We start from the raw sequence: 18,792 nt of genomic DNA, 5'->3' as shown, positions 1-18,792 counted from the left end.
GGGTGGTGGATTTTCAGCTGTCATCTTTGTAAAACCAAATTGCAATTACAATTTGCTGCTCAGTGATGGATAAATAAAGAGGTATAATAGATCCTATTTATAATATGTGGTTACATAGCTACTGGAATTTAAACTGCAAAAATCTGTATTTTATCTCCACAGGTAATGGGTTTGGGTACTGCACGTGCCTGTATGACTAATACAGCATACCTGAGTGCCATCCATCAGCAATGAGCAGTGTGCCAGGAGTATAAGAGTACTGAAAACTGTGTTCTTGAATTCTCATCCAGGGAAGGGTATTTATCTCTGTTTTTAAATGATCTCTTTAAAACAGGCAATTCCAGGACCCATGCAGTTCTTTTATTTTTTTACTTGAAGAGGATTTACAGGGTGACATGATAATACAAAGGTGCATTTGCTGCAACAGAAGAAAGAGCATAGCTGAAATGGAAGCACTGAATAGAGACCATATATTCAGCCACATGTGGGAAAAATATCTGTATGGTTCATATGCACACATAAAATGCCAGGGGATAGATGCAAATAACCTGTTTGCAATTCCTCATACTTTGTAGCTATTTGGTGCTTGTTTCATTTAGAACTATCACCTGTCATATAAAACTGACCCCAGCAGAAAAATGTAAGGATATATCGTCAAAAATTATTCTTACTATAAAAGTCTGCTTGTAATTTTAAAACAATTCTAGGATTTTTTTCTAATTGCACAGCAGAATCTCAGACTAATTTCAGTAGAATCAACCTTGCTGTGCCAGATTCAAACTGACAGTGAGGTGAGAATCAAGCTCATTCTCTTTCTTTGTACGTCACAATCAATGATCATTCCAAAATAATTTAAGTAAATTGTATTAGTGAAATTTGTCAAGTTAAAATGCATGAACTGCATTCAGACCCGTTCCTGGATTTCCAAAGTGACTGAGGATCTGACTACATAATAGGAAGAATAAAAACCCAGATGCATGAGCATACTGAAGAGAAGATTACCTGGAGTAAATTTATGCTTATCTGGAAGATGACACTGCTTCTCTCAGAGTCTTCATGCGAACACTACAGGCCAAACGCAGGAACTTGTTAAAAATTCTGCACAGTTCACACACATTGGAAGTGTGTGCTGGAACATTGTTGTTGTAGTCCATAGCCCTATGGCCTGATACGTGGGGTTATACAGAGGCAAAACAACAATGAAGGTGCCCACAGCTAACAACCCATCTGCAGCCTCGAGTCACCACCTAAGCTCCAGTTGTAATTACACAACTGAAAGGGACTGATTTTCCACAGCTGAGCTGCATGACCCTCAGTAGCCCTGACATGTCCGTGAGAGTGCTGAGACAAAATAAAGTCCCACTTTTGCCAAAATGTTCAGTCCTGCCCTCCCCGGCAACTTCACTTCCCCACGTCTGTGCTGGACCCTTATTCTGTGGCAACTCCAGGGCAGGACAGAAGGAAGTGGGAGTTATGGGACCCTCCTCTTTTGATGAAATGAACTGCTATTTTGACTCAGCAGCCTGGGAATACACATCATCATTATTGGTTGGATCCATCTGCAGAGTAAAACAGGCCTTAGGTGGCTTAATCCTGTAAGTTTTATTTTGCAGCCTCCAGCAAGGACAGAGGGTACCTCAGCTGATGGGCAAATGGCTTGTTAAGGCAAGAGAACCTGCAAGCCCTGCCACCACTCTTTCTTGCTGGGCTGTTCCAATCAAGGTGACATGGAAACCAACGGACATTGTACATCTGGCCTGTCTGTTGCAAGAGAAGTTACATAGTTGGAGCGGAGTGAAGGAAAACAGTAAATTACATGAAAAAATGTTCATCTGAATGCATCAGCAAGAGCTATAGCACATGCTGTGGTAAAGCAGGTACTCACATGGAGAAACGAAGCGAATATGTTGTTGGAAGACACTATAATCTGGCTCAGAATGACTAACCATGGTATTTTAGCGTGAACAGTTGGTGAATTATTTTTGGCCCAGATGGTAATAGGCCCTCATCAAATGTCTGGTTTGATTCATGCTGGCTGAGTGACTCTGCTAACGATACTCTCATGTTGCATGAAGTAATGGTTTACAGGTTTACATGATTTAGTGTAACTCTCTGTCACCATTTCACACAAAAACTACTCTTCTCCAAATTATTTTCTAATGGAGTGTCGCGGTATGTTATCTATTTCCAACTCTCTGCCATTACCCGTTACAATATTTTGCATGATGGCAACATGCCAAGAGATGCCATGTCATGTTAATAACTGTTAATATATACCGTGTGTATTTCAGGGCAGATAGCCAAAGTGATAGGTGCTTTAGAAATAAATCTAAAAAAGACTTCCTTTTTTTTTTATTTTAATATTTCTTGTTCTCCAATACTTTTCATTTCATACATGGCTTGCTCTTCTCCCCTCCTTGTTCTCAGTTCCTGAAATATTTCTTTTTTTGTGACTAGAAAACAAGAAGCAGTATGTTATTAGTCATCTGTAAACCATAATTTAAAAAAATCCATACTTTGGAAGTATGTTAATCGTCACATCTGATAAGCTTTCTACTGGCTTGCAGTCGTGTTAAACAAATACAGTTTTTCTCTGCTTTTTTTTTTTTAGTTGCTTGCAGGGCTTATCAGCATCTGCAAAGGTAAAATACTTCAACTCCCTAGTGAACTGCATGATTTCCAGTTAGTTCTACATCTTTTGATATCAATCCCATGTGCCTGTGATGTGATCTGCTAAATACACATTGGCGTTGAGCGAAATATGCACGTGCTGAGTGATAGCCTGGGGGCAGAGGTGTGTGTGTGTGAATCTGTTTTAACTGAGTGCATTTACCAGTCCATGAGAACTCCCTTTATAGGCAATGGAAATAAACCATCCCCTCCAGAGTGCCCACCATCTCTGTTTAAGACAAATGAGATCAATTGCTCTCCCTCAGTACCTGTTTCTCTCTGTAAATTGTAAAGTCACCGTAAAGGGAGACTAGGTGGCTGGTTCAAGCATGACCCATACTGATAAAGAGATATGATTTAATTAACTTAGCCATAGATCTGAACTGTGACTGAACGCATCTCAGTGAGATGATATTCCACATTCAAGGTTGAATAAAATAGTATTTGGATAATCGCTTATTAAGCAGTAATATTTCTTACGAGGTTTAGTCCAAGTCTACAAATTCATCATTTAAAATACATCAGTAAATTATAAACTTATAACCAACCTGATGCCTGGAATTGCATGTACCCACACTGTCAACCTCTGTTTCTGGGTTTAAGGATAGTGTCTAGCCTGAGCTATGCATGTGATCCCAAACCAGAAGCCAAGTGATCCTGGAGCATGGAGACACTTCAGACTCACATCTGGAAACTTGTCATATCTGAGACCATTAGTCAGTAAAGCATGTTCCATAGCTTGCTGCATGGTCACCACTTAAAACAAGTATATGGGTTGTTTTGTCCCTTCAAAAAAGCTAGGTCCCTTTATAGCCACACATCAGCTCTATTTCTTATTTCAGTGTACCTCATCACAGTCAGTCATTATTGCAGTTGCATGGTATATATTACTTCTGTTCAAATGCACACAAAGGCTATTTTTAGCATATATAAATGAACAGATACAGCACAGCTCTCAGCAGGAAACTTCTCTATATGGCATATACATTGTACTTGGTGAGACATTAGCTGCACAGATATCTTCAGAGTAGCGTGTACCTGAACTAACAAGTTGATTTCCCTGGGACAAACAAAAATGGTAACTGACTGGCTTACAATATGTTTATGAAGCCATATAGGACTCTGTACTAGATCTGTACTCCACTCTCCAGCACACTATAATGATTATATCTTTACAAAAGTAAATACAGATTTAAATAGTTTTCAAAAGTAAAGATATAGATACCAAACCACTAGAGAACAGTCATGAGTATAGACTCTAAAGTGCAGAAGGAAGGATGTTTACAAGTACTGAGAAAGAAGTATAAGATCTAAGATGGCTTAGGCCTTATCCTATAAACCACTTATTTGTGTGCTCCATATATTACATTCATAAAAGATGGCCTGAACTGTGGGATATCTTCTCCTCATCAAGGTATGAAAGACCACTCACATAGTACCAAGTTCCTCACGTCCTCCTGCATGGTGGGAAGAGATGATTCAGTGAACAGAACTTTACTGAATAAACAAGCCAAGGCTGTGGCCCATTTCCTAAAGAGTTCAATCTTCCCCAGTAAGGAACTACTGAGGGAGCCCATGGACATGGTGCAATGTTGTTCTTGCCTGGTGCTGCCTGTCCCTGCCTGCTAGAGGAGAGGGAGGGAGGCAGCATAGGTTGCAGCATCTGACAGTCTATGCACCAAAACAATAGTCTGAGGAAACTCTTGTATTATCAGGATGCATCTCAAAGGCAAGTGCATCTAGAGGGGGATGTTAACAGAGGAGACCGATGGAAGGAAGGGTCTGTCTGGGCTGATTCAGGGCTGCAACAGGCTCAGGCAAGAAAACACCTCCACCCCTGGGAGGGAATGCCTGTGTGGAAGACGAACTGGAGCTATCACATCATTCCTACCCCTCATCTGACAGCAGCTTAAACCCGTTGCTGAGCCAGGTGCAGAAGGACATTATTTTCTAGATGCGTGAGCTCCCACGCCCCGCTATTTCTGAGTACCCACAGCTGCTCCGCTGCGTCCCTCGCCCCGGCAGAGGCCAAGCTGGCCGCCGGGTGTCGCCCGCGCTCCAGGCTGGCAGAGCTCCCGCTACGGGCGCGCAAGCTGGGAGCTGGGCGGCCGGAGGGAGGCAGAGCTCCGGGAGGCAGAACTCCGGCTGCGGGCACCTGTCCTGCGGCGATCGCCCACGGGCAAGAAGGGGCACGGCGAGCGAAACAGCTCAAGGCGGATCCTGCGCGGGTGCGGGCGGGCCCTGTGCTCCCGGCGCTGTGCTGGGTCAGTGGTACCACGTACACGGAGCAGAAACCGAGCGTGCGGGGGTGTTGTTGACTCCCTTCTCCAGCACTTCGACATGGGGGCAAAGGCCCTTTGGCAGCGGAGCAGAAGGCACCGCCGAGGCGCTCCGTGCTTTACCTGCCCTGTCGCCACGCACAGAGAGGTCTCCACATTTTTTTTCCCGTCTTTTCTTTTACTCTAACCGATGCAGCAGGAAGAAACTCCTGAGTAAACAAGAGACGTCTGCTGCTCTCCAGGGCTTGAAAACATCCAAAGTTAGAAAACTCACTTCACACAACTGCAGGTGACCAAACAGAATAGTGTTGTGATTATATACTGTTACTGTAATGCCCGTATCTGTACAGGAAAGACGCAAACTACTGAATTTTAGTCTCTCAAAGAACAGAATTTTCATCTAGAGACTTACATGACATTAAACTAATCTGTTGGCCAAAATGTCTCTGATTCAAAACATAAATTCAGTACGTGTCTGTATTAACTGTTTAAGGTTCTCTTTTTCATATCAAAGACTTTTTTTTTTTTTTTCTTTTTTTTTTTTCCTGACCCTCTCTTTTTGGAAAGCTGTTTTGGAAGGGTTTTTTTGCAGAAACTTTCCACAGACAGTTCCAGCCAGCATGGAAAATTTTATCCTGATCTTCACATGTTGGTCTTGATAGCTGAAACTGTAAATGCTGGGAGCATCAGAAACCAGCTTTGCTATAACCCATCTTGCGAGCTCTACTGGAGCCACATGGTACCACATAAACATCTGTAGAGCTTGTACTGCAGTTGGAGAGTAATGCTTTGGAATAATTTGTTTCACTGCTTAGAAGAGTATGTGGGCCAAGATTCATCTTGCCTACCTTTAGGTACTTCAGGTAAGATGTCCAGTTAGGACCACCATGCAAAGCTCTTTTCTGAGCAGTGTCCCTCATATTTTTAGGCTCTCTGTAGAAATGTTTCACTGGAGGTGAACAACTGTACAGTAGTCCTGGTTTTCTTCATTAATTTCTACAAGCTCTTTATAAGAAATGTACAGAAGATGAGTATAGACTACTTTTTTAGAATACTTCGGGAGAGAAATTGGCATCTCCTGCTTAATTTATTTAAAATCCATACTGCCCTCTAGAAGTGACTGCCTGTTGAGTACAGACGAAACACAAGAAAAATACTGTCGCTAAGCTTCACTTATCTTTGTAAGGCTCATGAAACACTTTATGGCTTATGGTACACAGAGATAAGTAAATTAAACCACGTAGAATGTCTGAATTTAACGTATTTAAGTGTTTGTGTGTGTATCACCAATACACTCCACCCAAGGGGCATATGAGAGCCCAGGCACGCTCACCATACAAAATACAACATAACGGGTGTTGTGAGGTTCATTGGGCTGACCATTCTGTTAACTACAGCTACCCAAGCTGGTGGCAGTTACAACACTGCCACCAGCAGAAAATCTGGATAATTATTTGCATTTTACAAGTGGGTGAAATTAAACCATAGATTCAGCTCTTGGTCAAAATAACATGTCACACCTGTCAAATAGGATTTCAGGAGTCACAGCCCTTCACTTCTCAGTCCAGAGACTCTTCTCTAAAGGGAATATAGACCTTACAGACAGGGTATTCTGTAAAACAAACAAAACAACAAATAAAACAACCCCCAAAACAGCTGACTGCCATAGACTCCCTCCCTTCAGGCATGACTGTAATACATCATATTCAGGGAGATTAAAAACCTGGACAATGTTTTCACCTTTTATACACTGAATAATTGAGACAGCATGTGTTGAATATTCATTGCTAGCAGTTGCAATCTTTTGCACAAAGCAGCAGCTGCATAATGAGCCTACACGCAGTGGAACAGTTAAAATTACAACCAGACATTGTTTTTTAAAAGTAACCCATTAAAATAATACCCTTCATCTGGGCAAAGATGAAAGGCACCCAAGGTTCACCTCTGAGTTGCTGAAGCTCCATACTTCTTCGTTATTAATGACTCCAGTGGGTTTTTTCTTTAAAATGATAGATAGTATTTAATGTTTTGTTACCCTAGGGCTGCAGTTCTCTGCTCGCGTATCTGCACGTAGCAGCTTGCTAAATGCTTGGGAAATGTGAGGCAAAGATAATGCATATCGCAAAACCTTGTCACTTAGCATGCGCAGTTTCATTTTGTATAGGAGCAAATTAGCACTATATATTTTAACATCTCTAGCTTACAAGTCATCAATGTAAAAGATGTTTCAGGCACTCATTAAACACATGGATTTGGGATTGTTGGAGTTTGAGGGAGTGGGGTGGCTGCATCTCTTTCACATACTAACACGATCTGAGAGATGTTTCTTTACTGCTATAAATTAGCATTTTCAGCTCTGAGTGTGGTCTCCCAGACACAGCTGAAGCCATACTTTTTTTTTTGTTCCTACATCTAATAGATAATAAAGGATGGAAAGTTACTGCATGCTTTTATCTCAGAAATATAATGAACAGAAATATCACCCCTATGAGAGCTTTGCTTACACTGCTGTTATCACAGTGGCCCAAGCAACACTTGACTCTGTCCAGGTTTTTCTCAGCAACTGCTAATTTTGATTCTCCGAATTGCTAAGACCACCAACTGCAGCAACCAGTGGATAATGGAAGCTGTAAATAAGGTGCAGATGCTCAATCCCTCATAGAAGGAAGGAAGCCATCCATCACCGTGCAGAAGAAATTGAATGCAATCACCCCAGAAGTGGTTATCTTAATTCTTGGCTGAAAGTCCCTCTTACAGGCCACCCAGTAGTACTCAGTAATAAAGACCTATATTGAACAGCTCAGTTTTAGATGAATAGCCACTGTTAGCCCATCGAGGTAAGCATATGAACAATTGTCGAAATCCTCACCAATACAGATTTTGGCATACTGGTAAACTCAGGGTGTGTTACATTGCCTCATGTCATAGCAGTGATGTTCAATGCTCCTGCTTTGTGGAGTAGAATTACACAGATATCTTGGCTGACTGGTAGCTCAGATTTGTTCTTATTTTTTTTTAAAGCTGGCTAAAATTTTACAGAGAGAAAACCTTTCTTTTAAAATAAAAGATGACAGAGTTTATGGAAGTATTTTTCAGGATTTTACTGCAAACCAATGGGTTTGGTCACAAAAAATATGATACATATAACCATGTTAATTATATTACATTATAATGATGGTATACATTACAAGTAAGTCTGTAAGTTTAAATATACATCTAGAGTTATAACTGAATGTACAGATTTACAATACATACAATCAGGAATGAAAAACCCCTAAACCCCAAAACCATAAATAATGCCCATTTTACAGATGATGTCTTTTAAACAAAACAAAAAAAAAAAAAAAAAGGAAAAAAAAAAGAAAAAATAATCCAACAGCTTTGACCGACTGCAGCTGGGGCATTTTGGTCCATAAAAACCCTTTCTAAAAATAGAAATCTTTTTTCATAGCAGCAATGCTTTCTTCAAGCATTTGGATACAAGTAATTGTGAGCCCATTTCAATAATTTTAGTTGACTATATAGATTTACAAAAGAAATTTCAAAATTACACTTAATTTATCTTCCAAATATGGAAGAAAGAAACAATGCCCCACATTGTGGTATCCTGCAAGTGTCACACTGATGCTTTAAACTAAGTCCATCTGTAGTACGCAGACCACACACATACCATTTGTTCACATAGTAAACCCACATAAATGAACTGAGAAACACACTCTGCAACAGGGAAAGCTTTGGAGCTCACGAGATCTCATCAGAAAAAGGCACATTTCATAAAATCCTCATCACGTTCAGATAGATCTTCAGGCAAGGCTTTTCGGAGCACGATTTCAAAACAGCTTGTTCTTACTCCTACGATCTGCCATAGCAGTCTGTGGCAGCAGTCACTCTTGTTTTTCTTTCCCAAGGAGACAGCACCACTTTTGGGGAAGAACGAATGGAAATGAAAAGCCTGTAAAGCTCATTTAGAGAGTGATGTGCTCTTCAAAAAAGCTTCCAGCAAACAGTGTAGTTGAAATTAAGGCTGCAAAGCTGCCATGGTAGAAATGTGCAAATTCTCTTTCAAGATGACCGGTCAACTGGCAGTTTCACCAGAAGGCCAAAGAAAAATAAAAATAATAGTTATTATTATTAAAAAAGAAAAAAAGAAAAATGTTCACAAGAAAGAGTCCACAGGTGGGGCATATGAGAAGCCCAAAAAAGCCTCTGCGGCCTCTTTGACGCTGGCAGTGATGAGGATGCTGTCCGGGGACTGGCCAATGGAACTGGGGACTGGCTCATCTGTAAACTCTGGATCAAAGTGTCGCAGGTCACTGGGGCCACTCTGTGGAAAGGGCAGAAAATGAAAGACACAACATTTAGACACAAATGTTTTGTGAGTGTAAGGTTCAAGTCAAAATGGGGACAAGCACCCTTGTACAGAGACTCACAGTGTTATCACCTTGGGCCCACTGTTTTAACAGCCTTTGACAGTTTTAGTCTTTTTTTTTGTCTCCTGCTGCATGTTGTCTCACCAAAACCAAGATGATTCAGTTTTAATGCACTATCCTCCAACTAAGCTCATGCAACAATGCAAACACGCCACTCTGCCATGCAGCAGTTTGCAGGGGAAGACTTTGATCTCTGGGCTAGTTATTAAATTTAGGTTATAAAATGCTCAGAAGGTGAAAGAGAACAACCTCCACAACCAGATCTCCCTCTTTAGGTATTAGTATCTGACAAGCCAAATGCCACTCTGCCCTTAGAAGCTACTTGCTTTCTACACCTTACCTTCCCCTTGGATAAAATGGGGATGCTGGGGACGACTTTAAAATAGCCATGCAAATGAAGCATGTGATAGGCCAAAAAACCCAGCTAAATTTATATGCTACATCAGCTACTGCTTATTTTTAATCTTCCTTGGTCAGCCACAGGGGAAGGCAAAGCTGTTTTCCCTGTACACATCCATCCAGCCAGTTGCCCCCAGCTCCTGGGCACAACACGAAGACAAGGGGGAAAAAGACACTCTCCATACATTCTATAATTAGAAGTGATACGTACCACATTTGGGTTAAAAGGGGGCGTAATCTTCTTATTAATGAGATCATCCCAGTTAATTGGGGAGAAGAAGATGTGATTCTTAATCTCCATCTGTTACAGAGAGAAAAATAGATTAATTCAGACCCAAGCTAATGTAAGCAGTATGGCCTAGTCACCCTTCTGTGCTGCCCACAGGCACCAGCTGGTTTCCACTTACAAAGTCCTCCTTGGCACCAAGCCTCTTTGTCCTGTCCTTCTGCAAGAGGCCTTCCAGGAGATGTCTAGCAGAGTTAGTAATATTTGGCTTCAGCTGCAAGGGTTTGTTCAAGATGTTGTCGTACATTTCTGCCGTGTTCCTGCTGTAGAAGGGCGGCTGTGGGAATGGGAAAGGAGAGATCCGGGTTAATGAGGCTTCTTGAGGGAGAAGGACAAGTAAGCTAGTTTGATTTGTCATGAAGGATTCACTGCCTACCAGGCCATAAAGCATCTCATACAGGACTGCTCCAAGGCACCACCAGTCCACAGTCCGGTCATAGGGCTGCTTATGGAGAACTTCAGGAGCAAGATACTGTGTAAGAAAAGGAAGAGAGCCACATTAACCAAAGAGATCTTTATAATTAGGAGAGCCTCCTCATTCTTGAATTAAAGCAGCTTACCAAATCCCAGCAATATCTAAGCTACTGGAAGGCTACAAGCTCTTTATAAACAGGGAGACAGCTCAAAAACTGTCCTCTCCTGCTCAACAAGCTCTACATATCCTCACTGGCAGCCTGATATTACAAGACCCGTAATACCCCCTTGCTTGTCTAACAAGCCAGAAATATACATGGGACACGTCAGGTTCACTGACGAAAACAGCACTTGCTGCCACTCTGCATGCCATGGGCTGAGGGCTGCCCGTACCTCCGGTGTGCCGCAGAAGGTGGAGGTCGTGCCATTGTGCTCTATGTTTTCTTTGCAAAGTCCAAAGTCAGTCAAGACAATGTGTCCCTGTGAATCAAGCAGAATATTCTCCGGCTTCAAGTCTCTGTAGGAAGAGATGAAAGAAGACAAGGGCTCGTTAGAGGACCTACAGTGAGACTATTTCAAGTGCAATTGCTTGCAGAACCTCACTAAGCCACGAAAAAATATTAAAAGCAATTCTGAACTCACATTGAGTTCAACTTGTCAATGTTTATTCAACAAAGCACGTTTTTTCTTTTTTTCAGTCTGAAAAGCTGAACAAGATTGCTTACCGATAAACAATGTTCAGGGAGTGCAGGTAGCCCAGTGCACTGGCGATTTCAGCAGTGTAAAATCGAGCTCTTGGCTCCAGGAAGCAACGTTCCCTCTGGAGATGGTAGAACAACTACAGGAGACAGAGAGAACAAAGTTGTTTAAACGGCGCCAAAGCCTGTTAACAATGCACTTAATTAGACTCAACATATATAGCCAGGGAGAACAATAGCAGGAAATGGCCTAATGATCCTTTGGTAGTTCAAAACCTGGCATGCTGGAAACACTCAATCTAGTAACTTTTCCCCCATGACTTTTCCCCTTGCAACTCTTTTTTATTTAAAAGGAAGGGTGAAAAAGTCTACCCTACCACTGTGCACATGATAGGAAATACTATTTCATTTTCTTACTGCTTACCTCTCCACCATTGATGTAGTCTAGGACAAAATACAATTTGTCTGCAGTTTGGAAGGAAAAGTGCAGCCCAACCAGGAAAGGGTGTTTCACATTTTTCAGCAGGACATTACGTTCTGACATAATGTGCTTCTCCTGAAAACATAAGAAATTATCAACGTTTAGTACACTTGCTTAGTAACAGCAGTAAAAATATATTTGATGTACATCACAACGGCATCACGAAGAAGCAGCTTACCTCCTTCTTCTTCAGGATTGCTTTTTTCTGCAGGACTTTAACAGCATAGAACTGCTCTTCTGCCTTATGTCGTGCAAGGAGAACCTGAAAGAGGATAAAATTCCAGAACTGAGCAATGCTGAAATACAGAACAGCTTGTAAACACAACTGGAAACAAGCCTTTATTGATTGAACTGCTGAGCACTTCTACATCCCTTTGGTTCAACGTGCAAGTCCTTTGCTGGAAATGCCTAAACACTATTAACCCTCTGGCAGCTAAATCTAGCCCAAAGTTTTTATTAGTAGTCCCGTCCCCCTCCAAAAGCAAAGTATATATTCTTCCCAGCACTACTGCCTCCTCATTCCCTCGCTCTTCTTCAACTCTTTCAAGGGCAGCACGCTGCTCCCTCTCCCTGCAGATATGCAGAGAACCAGGCTGCAAAACATGCTCATATCTGGTTTAAGTGACCATCATTTACCAAAGCCAGTACAAACCAGACCCTCAGGCATTACATACAAGAGCGGAAGGGTAAATAAATCACAGAGAAAAGAAGTTAGACTTACCTTCCCAAAACTGCCTTTTCCAATCACTTTTAAGAAATGGAAGTCTGATGGTTTGGCATGTGGGTTGGATGAGGGACCAAGATTGATCTGCTGTGAAGGACTGGGCTAGAAAAATAAGCAGACAGGCCACGTTTATTAAAAATAGCTTGGTAGGGAGAGTATCAACAATGCCTCTTTTTCAAAAGTATCAGTAAAATTACATTGAAAGTGAAGATTAGCACTCTTCTTATTGCTAACAATTTAATCTTGACCTCTGCCAGATATCTTCAACTACTAGGCACTGCCTAAGAAGGGTATAACAGCCATAGTTTATTTAAAAGTTCTCATTGAGGTCGTAGCCACATTCCATAGTGAAGTAACAAGCAATAAAGCTTATTTTTTTTTTCCATGTTGGCAAAAATCTTCAGTTTAACTTGGTAGCTTTTTTTTTTCCCAGTCACACCAGTGTGCTATCAGCTGAATTAAAGTAACACTCCTGATGCTAATTTTGTTACACTTCTATTACCAGCTGATTTGATGTTCTAAAAATGCTTCACTAAGTAAAATCTACTTACCGGAGGAGAAGGATTAGCATTCATAAGTTCAGGCTCTTGAGGCTGGGAGATTTTCAAGATAGACTGAACTTCAGGGCTGCAAGGGCAAGAGTATGCATAATTAGAAGAGTTCACCAAAAGCATCAACAAGATCTTTCCGCCAGAGGGCATGCATGTATTTGGGTTGGGCTATTACAGAAGGCTACTGAAACAATCTATTCGACTTAAGGAGTAAAATTAATCCACAGAAAGTAAATTCTGCCATACAAAGAAATGTATTTATACTGTAAGTATAGTTCAAAACAGGGATGGGGCTCCAAAATTCCCATCCAACTCATTTCTCCCCAAACCCAGCCCACTAAGATGTGTTGCCAAGTGAGTAATACCTCAAGATCAATTAACTCTTCCGTAACAGTCATGTCAGAGGCATTACAATAAACATTTTTTTAAAGTATATGTTGCAATAGATAGCTACATTAGTGACTGAAATCTGTCTGAAATTTCTGATACTTACTGCTTGCATGCATAGGAGTTGGTGGCTATCTTCTGAATGAAGTCGTTTAGCCCCATTCTTCTCTGCTTCATGAAAGCTATGAAGTAAAAGGACAGGGAAAGAAGAAATAAAATCGTTAAGCCATCCTGCGGAAAATAAATCACAGCTCCCCGAGCATCCTTGGAGAAGCTCCCCGCCGCTCACCGATGAGGATGGTCACCATCCCCCTCATCTTCGAGTAAGTCAAGGTAGGACCAGACGCCTCGGCTGCTTTCACGGTCATTTTCGAGCGAGTGGAGGATAAATAAAGAGCGTACAATCACCACCGGCTCTCAGCACCGCACTGCCTCGGCGAGGTACCCGACGACGTTTAAGTGGCGGCGGTGATGGGCGGGAACGGGGCGGGGCGGCGACGATCGTCCCCCCCACTTCTCCCCCGACGCCCTCGGAGGCGGTCATCGGGGGAGGCGGAGGAGGGGGGCACAACATGACCGTCGCCGACTTTGCCACTGCTCCCCCCTAGACGCACCCCCCTGGAGAGCCCCTCACCGCATCCCCACCGAGCAGAGCATCTATGAACAAACGCATCAAATACATATATTTTTTTTTCCACAGCAAACTCCCTTAACCCCATATCTCTGCCCCCACTTCTTTTCCCGGCCCTCCTTTTTTTTTGTTTTTTGGTTTTTTTTTTTTTTTGGTTATATAAAGTTGAAATCTGGCTCTGTCCTGGACGAGCAACTTCCTAAAGCGTGTGTCGTCCCCCTACCCCCCGCCGCAGCCCGCGTCCGCTCTCGGGTCCTGCCGCCGGTTCGCCGCCCGGGTGAGCGGCGATAAGGGACGCTGACGTTTCCTTGAAGGAGCCACAGTGACTCAGGAGAACAAGATTTCCTGCCCGGTTTTCAATAAAACAAACAAACGTCCCCTTCTGTGCACTGCCCTGATCCCGGCTGGGACATTACTGAAAGGAAAAAGGAAAAAAAAATATACAACGTCTTTTTTTAATTCCAAAAAGGGAAACAGGAGGGAAAAAATCTCCCCTGAACTTGGAGGAGACGGCAGAGATCTGCTTCTAGAACAGGTGGGAAGATGACCGAGGACTAGACGAGTGAAAGGGAAAATAAATTTAAAAAAAAAAGGGCCCCCAGATTTAAAACAGCCCAGGCTTCGCAGTTTTTGTTTCCACTGTACACGGTCATTTGGGAACACCGTGTACCCGGGACTTAATTGCTCAGTCGCTTCCTTGCGGGAGCACTGGGGGCACGTCAGGAGCGCTGGTGCATACACGAAAACACAAGGTGGAACGATGCTGCCGGGGATCCTCGCCCGGGGGTCGCGGGGCAGGGCCGGCGATGGGTATCAGGGTATCACGGCCTGCCGGGGCGCATCCCCACTTGCAGCCCTCGCAGGGGGCAGGCGCGGACAGGGGGTGCTGGGCTCCTGCGCGCTACAGGCGGATGGAACTTTCCACCCGACGGGGCGTTATTCATGCGCGTATTTCGCCTTGCTGTCTGAGCGAAGGGCGCTGGGATGCGGCCAGCGGCTCCAGCTGCAACGTGCCCCCGTCCTCCCCCCGCCCGGAGCCTTTTTTTTTTTTTTTTTCCCTCGCTGCACCCGCTGCTGCTGCTTCCCCCGCCAGCACAGCCGGCCGCTGGGCGGCATCCCTTGGCAGCTGCCTGTATTGTCTGCCCCCGGGGGAGTGATGGCAAGCATCCCTGCACAGCAGCCGTCAAAGGCTGCAGCTCACCCTGAGCAGCAAGACGGATGACATGAAGTATAGAGATAACCCCTGCGAGGTGGGCAACAGGTCTTAGCAAGTGCTGCAAAGGCCTTAGAGCGAGAGAGTAAAGAGGGATGTTTGCTGATTCCGCTGGTCTCTGCACCGAGACGCCACTGTCCTTCCCGGAGCGGAGGGGGGCCCTGCCCGGCCCCGCCGCCACTCTGCGGGGGAGTGCAAGGGAGCCGGCGCCGGGGAAGGAAGGGGCGACGGGAGAGGCAAGGAAAAAGGTGTCTGCAGCTGGCGGGGCTCTAGCTTTTCCGACTTGTTGCTTGCCTCTCTTGCAAAAACTGCCACTGTCATTAATCGAAGCAGAGGCCCCCCAAAAAAAACAAACCAAAAAATCAAAAGGCACCCTCCTCCCCCCGCCCCTCCACCAAACCCCAAACTTGACAGATTGGAAAAGGAGCAGTCAGTTTCCTCTGCTCCCTCAGGACTGCTTTTAGAATGTTACTGTTAAAAACTACTTGAGATCCGAAGTTTTGAGGGTAACCGGAGCTTCCGTCCCTCGCTCTCTGCTTCCCTGACATCTCTCTCCGGGCTTTACGACGTGGCGCCCCGCAGCCGAGCCGCCGGCGCTGCCTCCCCGGCACACTCACGCCAGCTCTGCACAGAGGCAAGCGTCTCCCAGCCCCCGGGCGGGCTCCGGCACAGCCTTCCCCCTTCTGCACAACGTCCCATGGGCTGCAACCCACTTCCCGCCTCCCTGCTCAGCCGCGGCCCCCCACGCTGCCCGCAAGAGCCCACGGCGCAGCCCGAGAGCGGCCCCACTGTCGCCGGTCGCTGCCCACGCTCCGGCCGGTAACACCACCGCCCTCGCCGCCGCTTTGCACCGGTCTCTTTGGAAGGGCTCCGCTGCTCTTGCAAGTTACCTGGACCCTTTCTGTGCGGAACGCTGCCCCTGCTGTACCCCGCACGCCCCCTCCTGTGTCCTCCGGTGCCCCGCTCCGCGGTGGCCCCGCTGCTGGAGGGGTAATTTCCCCTGTGGGGAGACGTTTTCCTGCCAGGGCAGGGTGTCTCGCCGGCAGAGCGGTAAACCCACCTTTCAGCGACGACTTCTCCTCTTTGCCCCTCATCTCGCTCTCTGTCGAGATCCCGGGCGCGGCGTGGCAGCGCGGAGGCTGTGACGGGGCTACCGGCGGCCGCCGTGATCCCAAATAACTCCCCTTCCTGGCCGGACGGCCCGGAGGCAAGAGGGAGGTGGCGAGGGCGGCGAGGCCGGCCGCCGCTCCCGCTGACCCGTTTACGGACGCAATACCGAGGGCGGTTGACATGCAGGAGCGTTATAAAGTTCAGCACGGGCCGCCCCGCACACTCTGCCCCGTTGCAACATCGCCCTCAAAATTACTGTAATCAGCGCGCACACGCGCACACACAAACACGCAAGGGCAGCGGCGGGGGAAGCGGGGGGGGCACCCCGGCCCAAATTGACCTGCCGGCAGCGGCTGACCCTGCCCCGCGGAAGGAGGCTCTGCCCACGCTTCCCCCGCCCCGGCGCTGTGCGAGCGGCCGCGCACCCACGGCGCGGGTCCTGCGCCCACTCCGCTTCCCCAAAGAGGCTCCGCGCCAGGACGGGCAGGGGCGGGGCGGGGGGCTGCTGCTGCCCGCGGGGGGCGCAGGACTGCGGCTGCCGGCCGGGCTTCCCCGCAGGCCGGATAGCGCCGGGGCGGGACCGGCGCCCCGCTCCGACCTGGCACCCAGCGCCTTCCGCCGGCAGCGCCCCGGCGGCGCCCCCCGCCCGCCACGGCCCGGCCCGGCCCGGCGCCGCGCACTCCTGGCCGCGCCCGCCCGCGGGAAGCCGCTGTCCCTCCGTCCCTACGTCCGTCCCTCTGTCCGGTACCCACCTGCCGGCTCCCGCAGCCGTCAGGGCCCTCGCCCTCCCACCCCGTGCTGGCGGTGCGGCTCCTCCTGCGGCCCGGCGGCGGGGAGTTCACAGCACGGACGATTTTAATGTGAAAGGGAGGAATTCCTCCCAACCTAACGAATGAATTATTGTTTTTATCTATAATTCACGCGGTGTTTGAAAGTCATGAACTGGGTTCTCAGAAGCCCTGGGTTTGGCTTAAAAGCCTGAGTGTCCTAAGGCTGCGTTTTAAAACGTTTCTTTACAGCGACAGCGGCAAACACCTTAGCAGTTGAAACGGGCAAGAGAACACAAGCGAGAAAAAGGTACCCAAAGGTCCCCTTATTCAAAAGCCAAGTCTTCTAGAAGAGCGTCAGACATTGTCAAAATCTCAATAAATTGAAAGAGTTTGCATCAAGAATTTGTACAACCAGTGTATTAGGAGTGTACAGTTAAAAACTAAATACAAGAGAAGAATAAAAAAGTTACAGTGCTGTTTCACACTCGTTACTTTTTTCCCTCAGGCTAAAATTTCAACATGTTTTCCTGAACTTCTAAACTAATGTTTTTTTCAAAGCAAAATGAATAAAATGAAGTAGAAGGTGGTCATTGAAAATAAAAAGGAAAGGGAGACTCCATACAAGGGCTCTTAAAAGTTGAAGAACTCTGTGCCCCAGGATGTGTGCACACCAAAAGTGTAAATGGGTTAAAAAATGACTGGATAAATGAATAGGGATGTCTGACCTGGAATTTTCCTGGAAAACAAATTCCTGGAAGCCAGGGCAGTTTTGGGGGCAAATCACTGAATATTTGCCTGCTCTTACCATCTTCCTCCACAGTGCACTGTTAGCTGGTGTGGGTAGCACAGACTGACCTACGAGGACCTTGGGCTCATACCTTCATTCTGATAGTCTTATATTGCACTTCTGAGTGTCATGATGCTATCTTTTATAGTCACAGAGTTTAACTAACTCACAAAACCCCAAGAACTTCTTCTTTCTGGAAAAATGAAAGAGACCTGATGTGATTTGTAGCCTAAAGTTATGCATTTGACTCTGCCAAATAACTGTATTCCATATAAAAGGATTGCTAGGTAAACAGATGCTCATCAAGCTCTTCACCATACCAACATCCAAAACAGGGCCCTGCTGCTGGGCTGTGAGAGATGCAGAAAGACACAGACTCTGCTGGAACCATGGGTGATGTAGGCTTAAGCAGATGTAGGCAGAGCAGGCATGATGTGCTGACTTGCCAATACAAGGTAGGTATGAGTATCCCTGCCGATGCAGAGATTGGGATGTGCCCAACATAAAGCCAGGAGGGACCTGTTTCAATTTATCTTTAAGACTGGACAGGCCCACACATCACTAGTGTGGTGTGTGTTGGCTAATGCAGTTCAAAGCACCTTCAATAGTAGCTGGACTGTGGAAATTTGGCTCATTAAAGAAATCTCCCTGTTTGGAGGGTTTCTTCATCTGCGATGGACAGACAGATTTTAGTCCTGCTTGACGGTGTCTACAAGGCACACAGAAATGTCTCCCTCTTCCCCTTCAGGAACGTCAGGGGCTTCAGCAGGCTATATGGTAACTGGAATTTGTGAGTTCTCTTCCTCAGATTCTGTTCTGGTCCTTGCCCTCCACTGCGGAGGAAGATTTATGAATGTAATTCAGTGCCTCCATCCTTCAGGAATAGATTCTCGGATAGCTTCTGAACTTCAATTTGGCAATGAGTTCAATGCTGAATGAATGAATTCCTGCTTACTCATCTT

At 45.7% G+C, this 18,792-nt stretch overlaps 1 protein-coding gene across 2 annotated transcripts; it reads right to left on the bottom strand.

Annotated features, from left to right (window-relative positions):
• Positions 1-8,035: 8,035 nt before the first annotated feature.
• Positions 8,036-16,809, bottom strand: SGK1 (serum/glucocorticoid regulated kinase 1). 2 transcript variants are annotated; one of them, XM_082049776.1, is made up of 12 exons: positions 16,224-16,809; positions 13,426-13,501; positions 12,933-13,008; positions 12,379-12,483; positions 11,836-11,919; positions 11,601-11,732; positions 11,204-11,316; positions 10,872-10,995; positions 10,441-10,536; positions 10,186-10,341; positions 9,990-10,079; positions 8,036-9,273 (listed from the first exon to the last, which is right to left on the bottom strand). In XM_082049776.1, exons 1-12 carry the CDS (start codon positions 16,453-16,455, stop codon positions 9,106-9,108), a joined length of 1,452 nt encoding a protein of 483 aa, XP_081905902.1. In that variant the 5' UTR covers positions 16,456-16,809; the 3' UTR covers positions 8,036-9,105. The 2 variants fall into 2 exon arrangements, with proteins under 2 accessions (XP_081905902.1, XP_081905903.1); XM_082049777.1 differs by lacking the exon at positions 16,224-16,809 and adding an exon at positions 13,609-13,835.
• Positions 16,810-18,792: the final 1,983 nt, after the last annotated feature.

Source organism: Streptopelia decaocto, assembly GCF_964273445.1.
Source record: "Streptopelia decaocto genome assembly, chromosome: 3".
NCBI lineage: Eukaryota > Metazoa > Chordata > Aves > Columbiformes > Columbidae > Streptopelia > Streptopelia decaocto.
The sequence above is the reverse complement of the archived record's forward strand: the minus strand, read 5'-3'. Positions and strand labels throughout refer to the sequence as shown.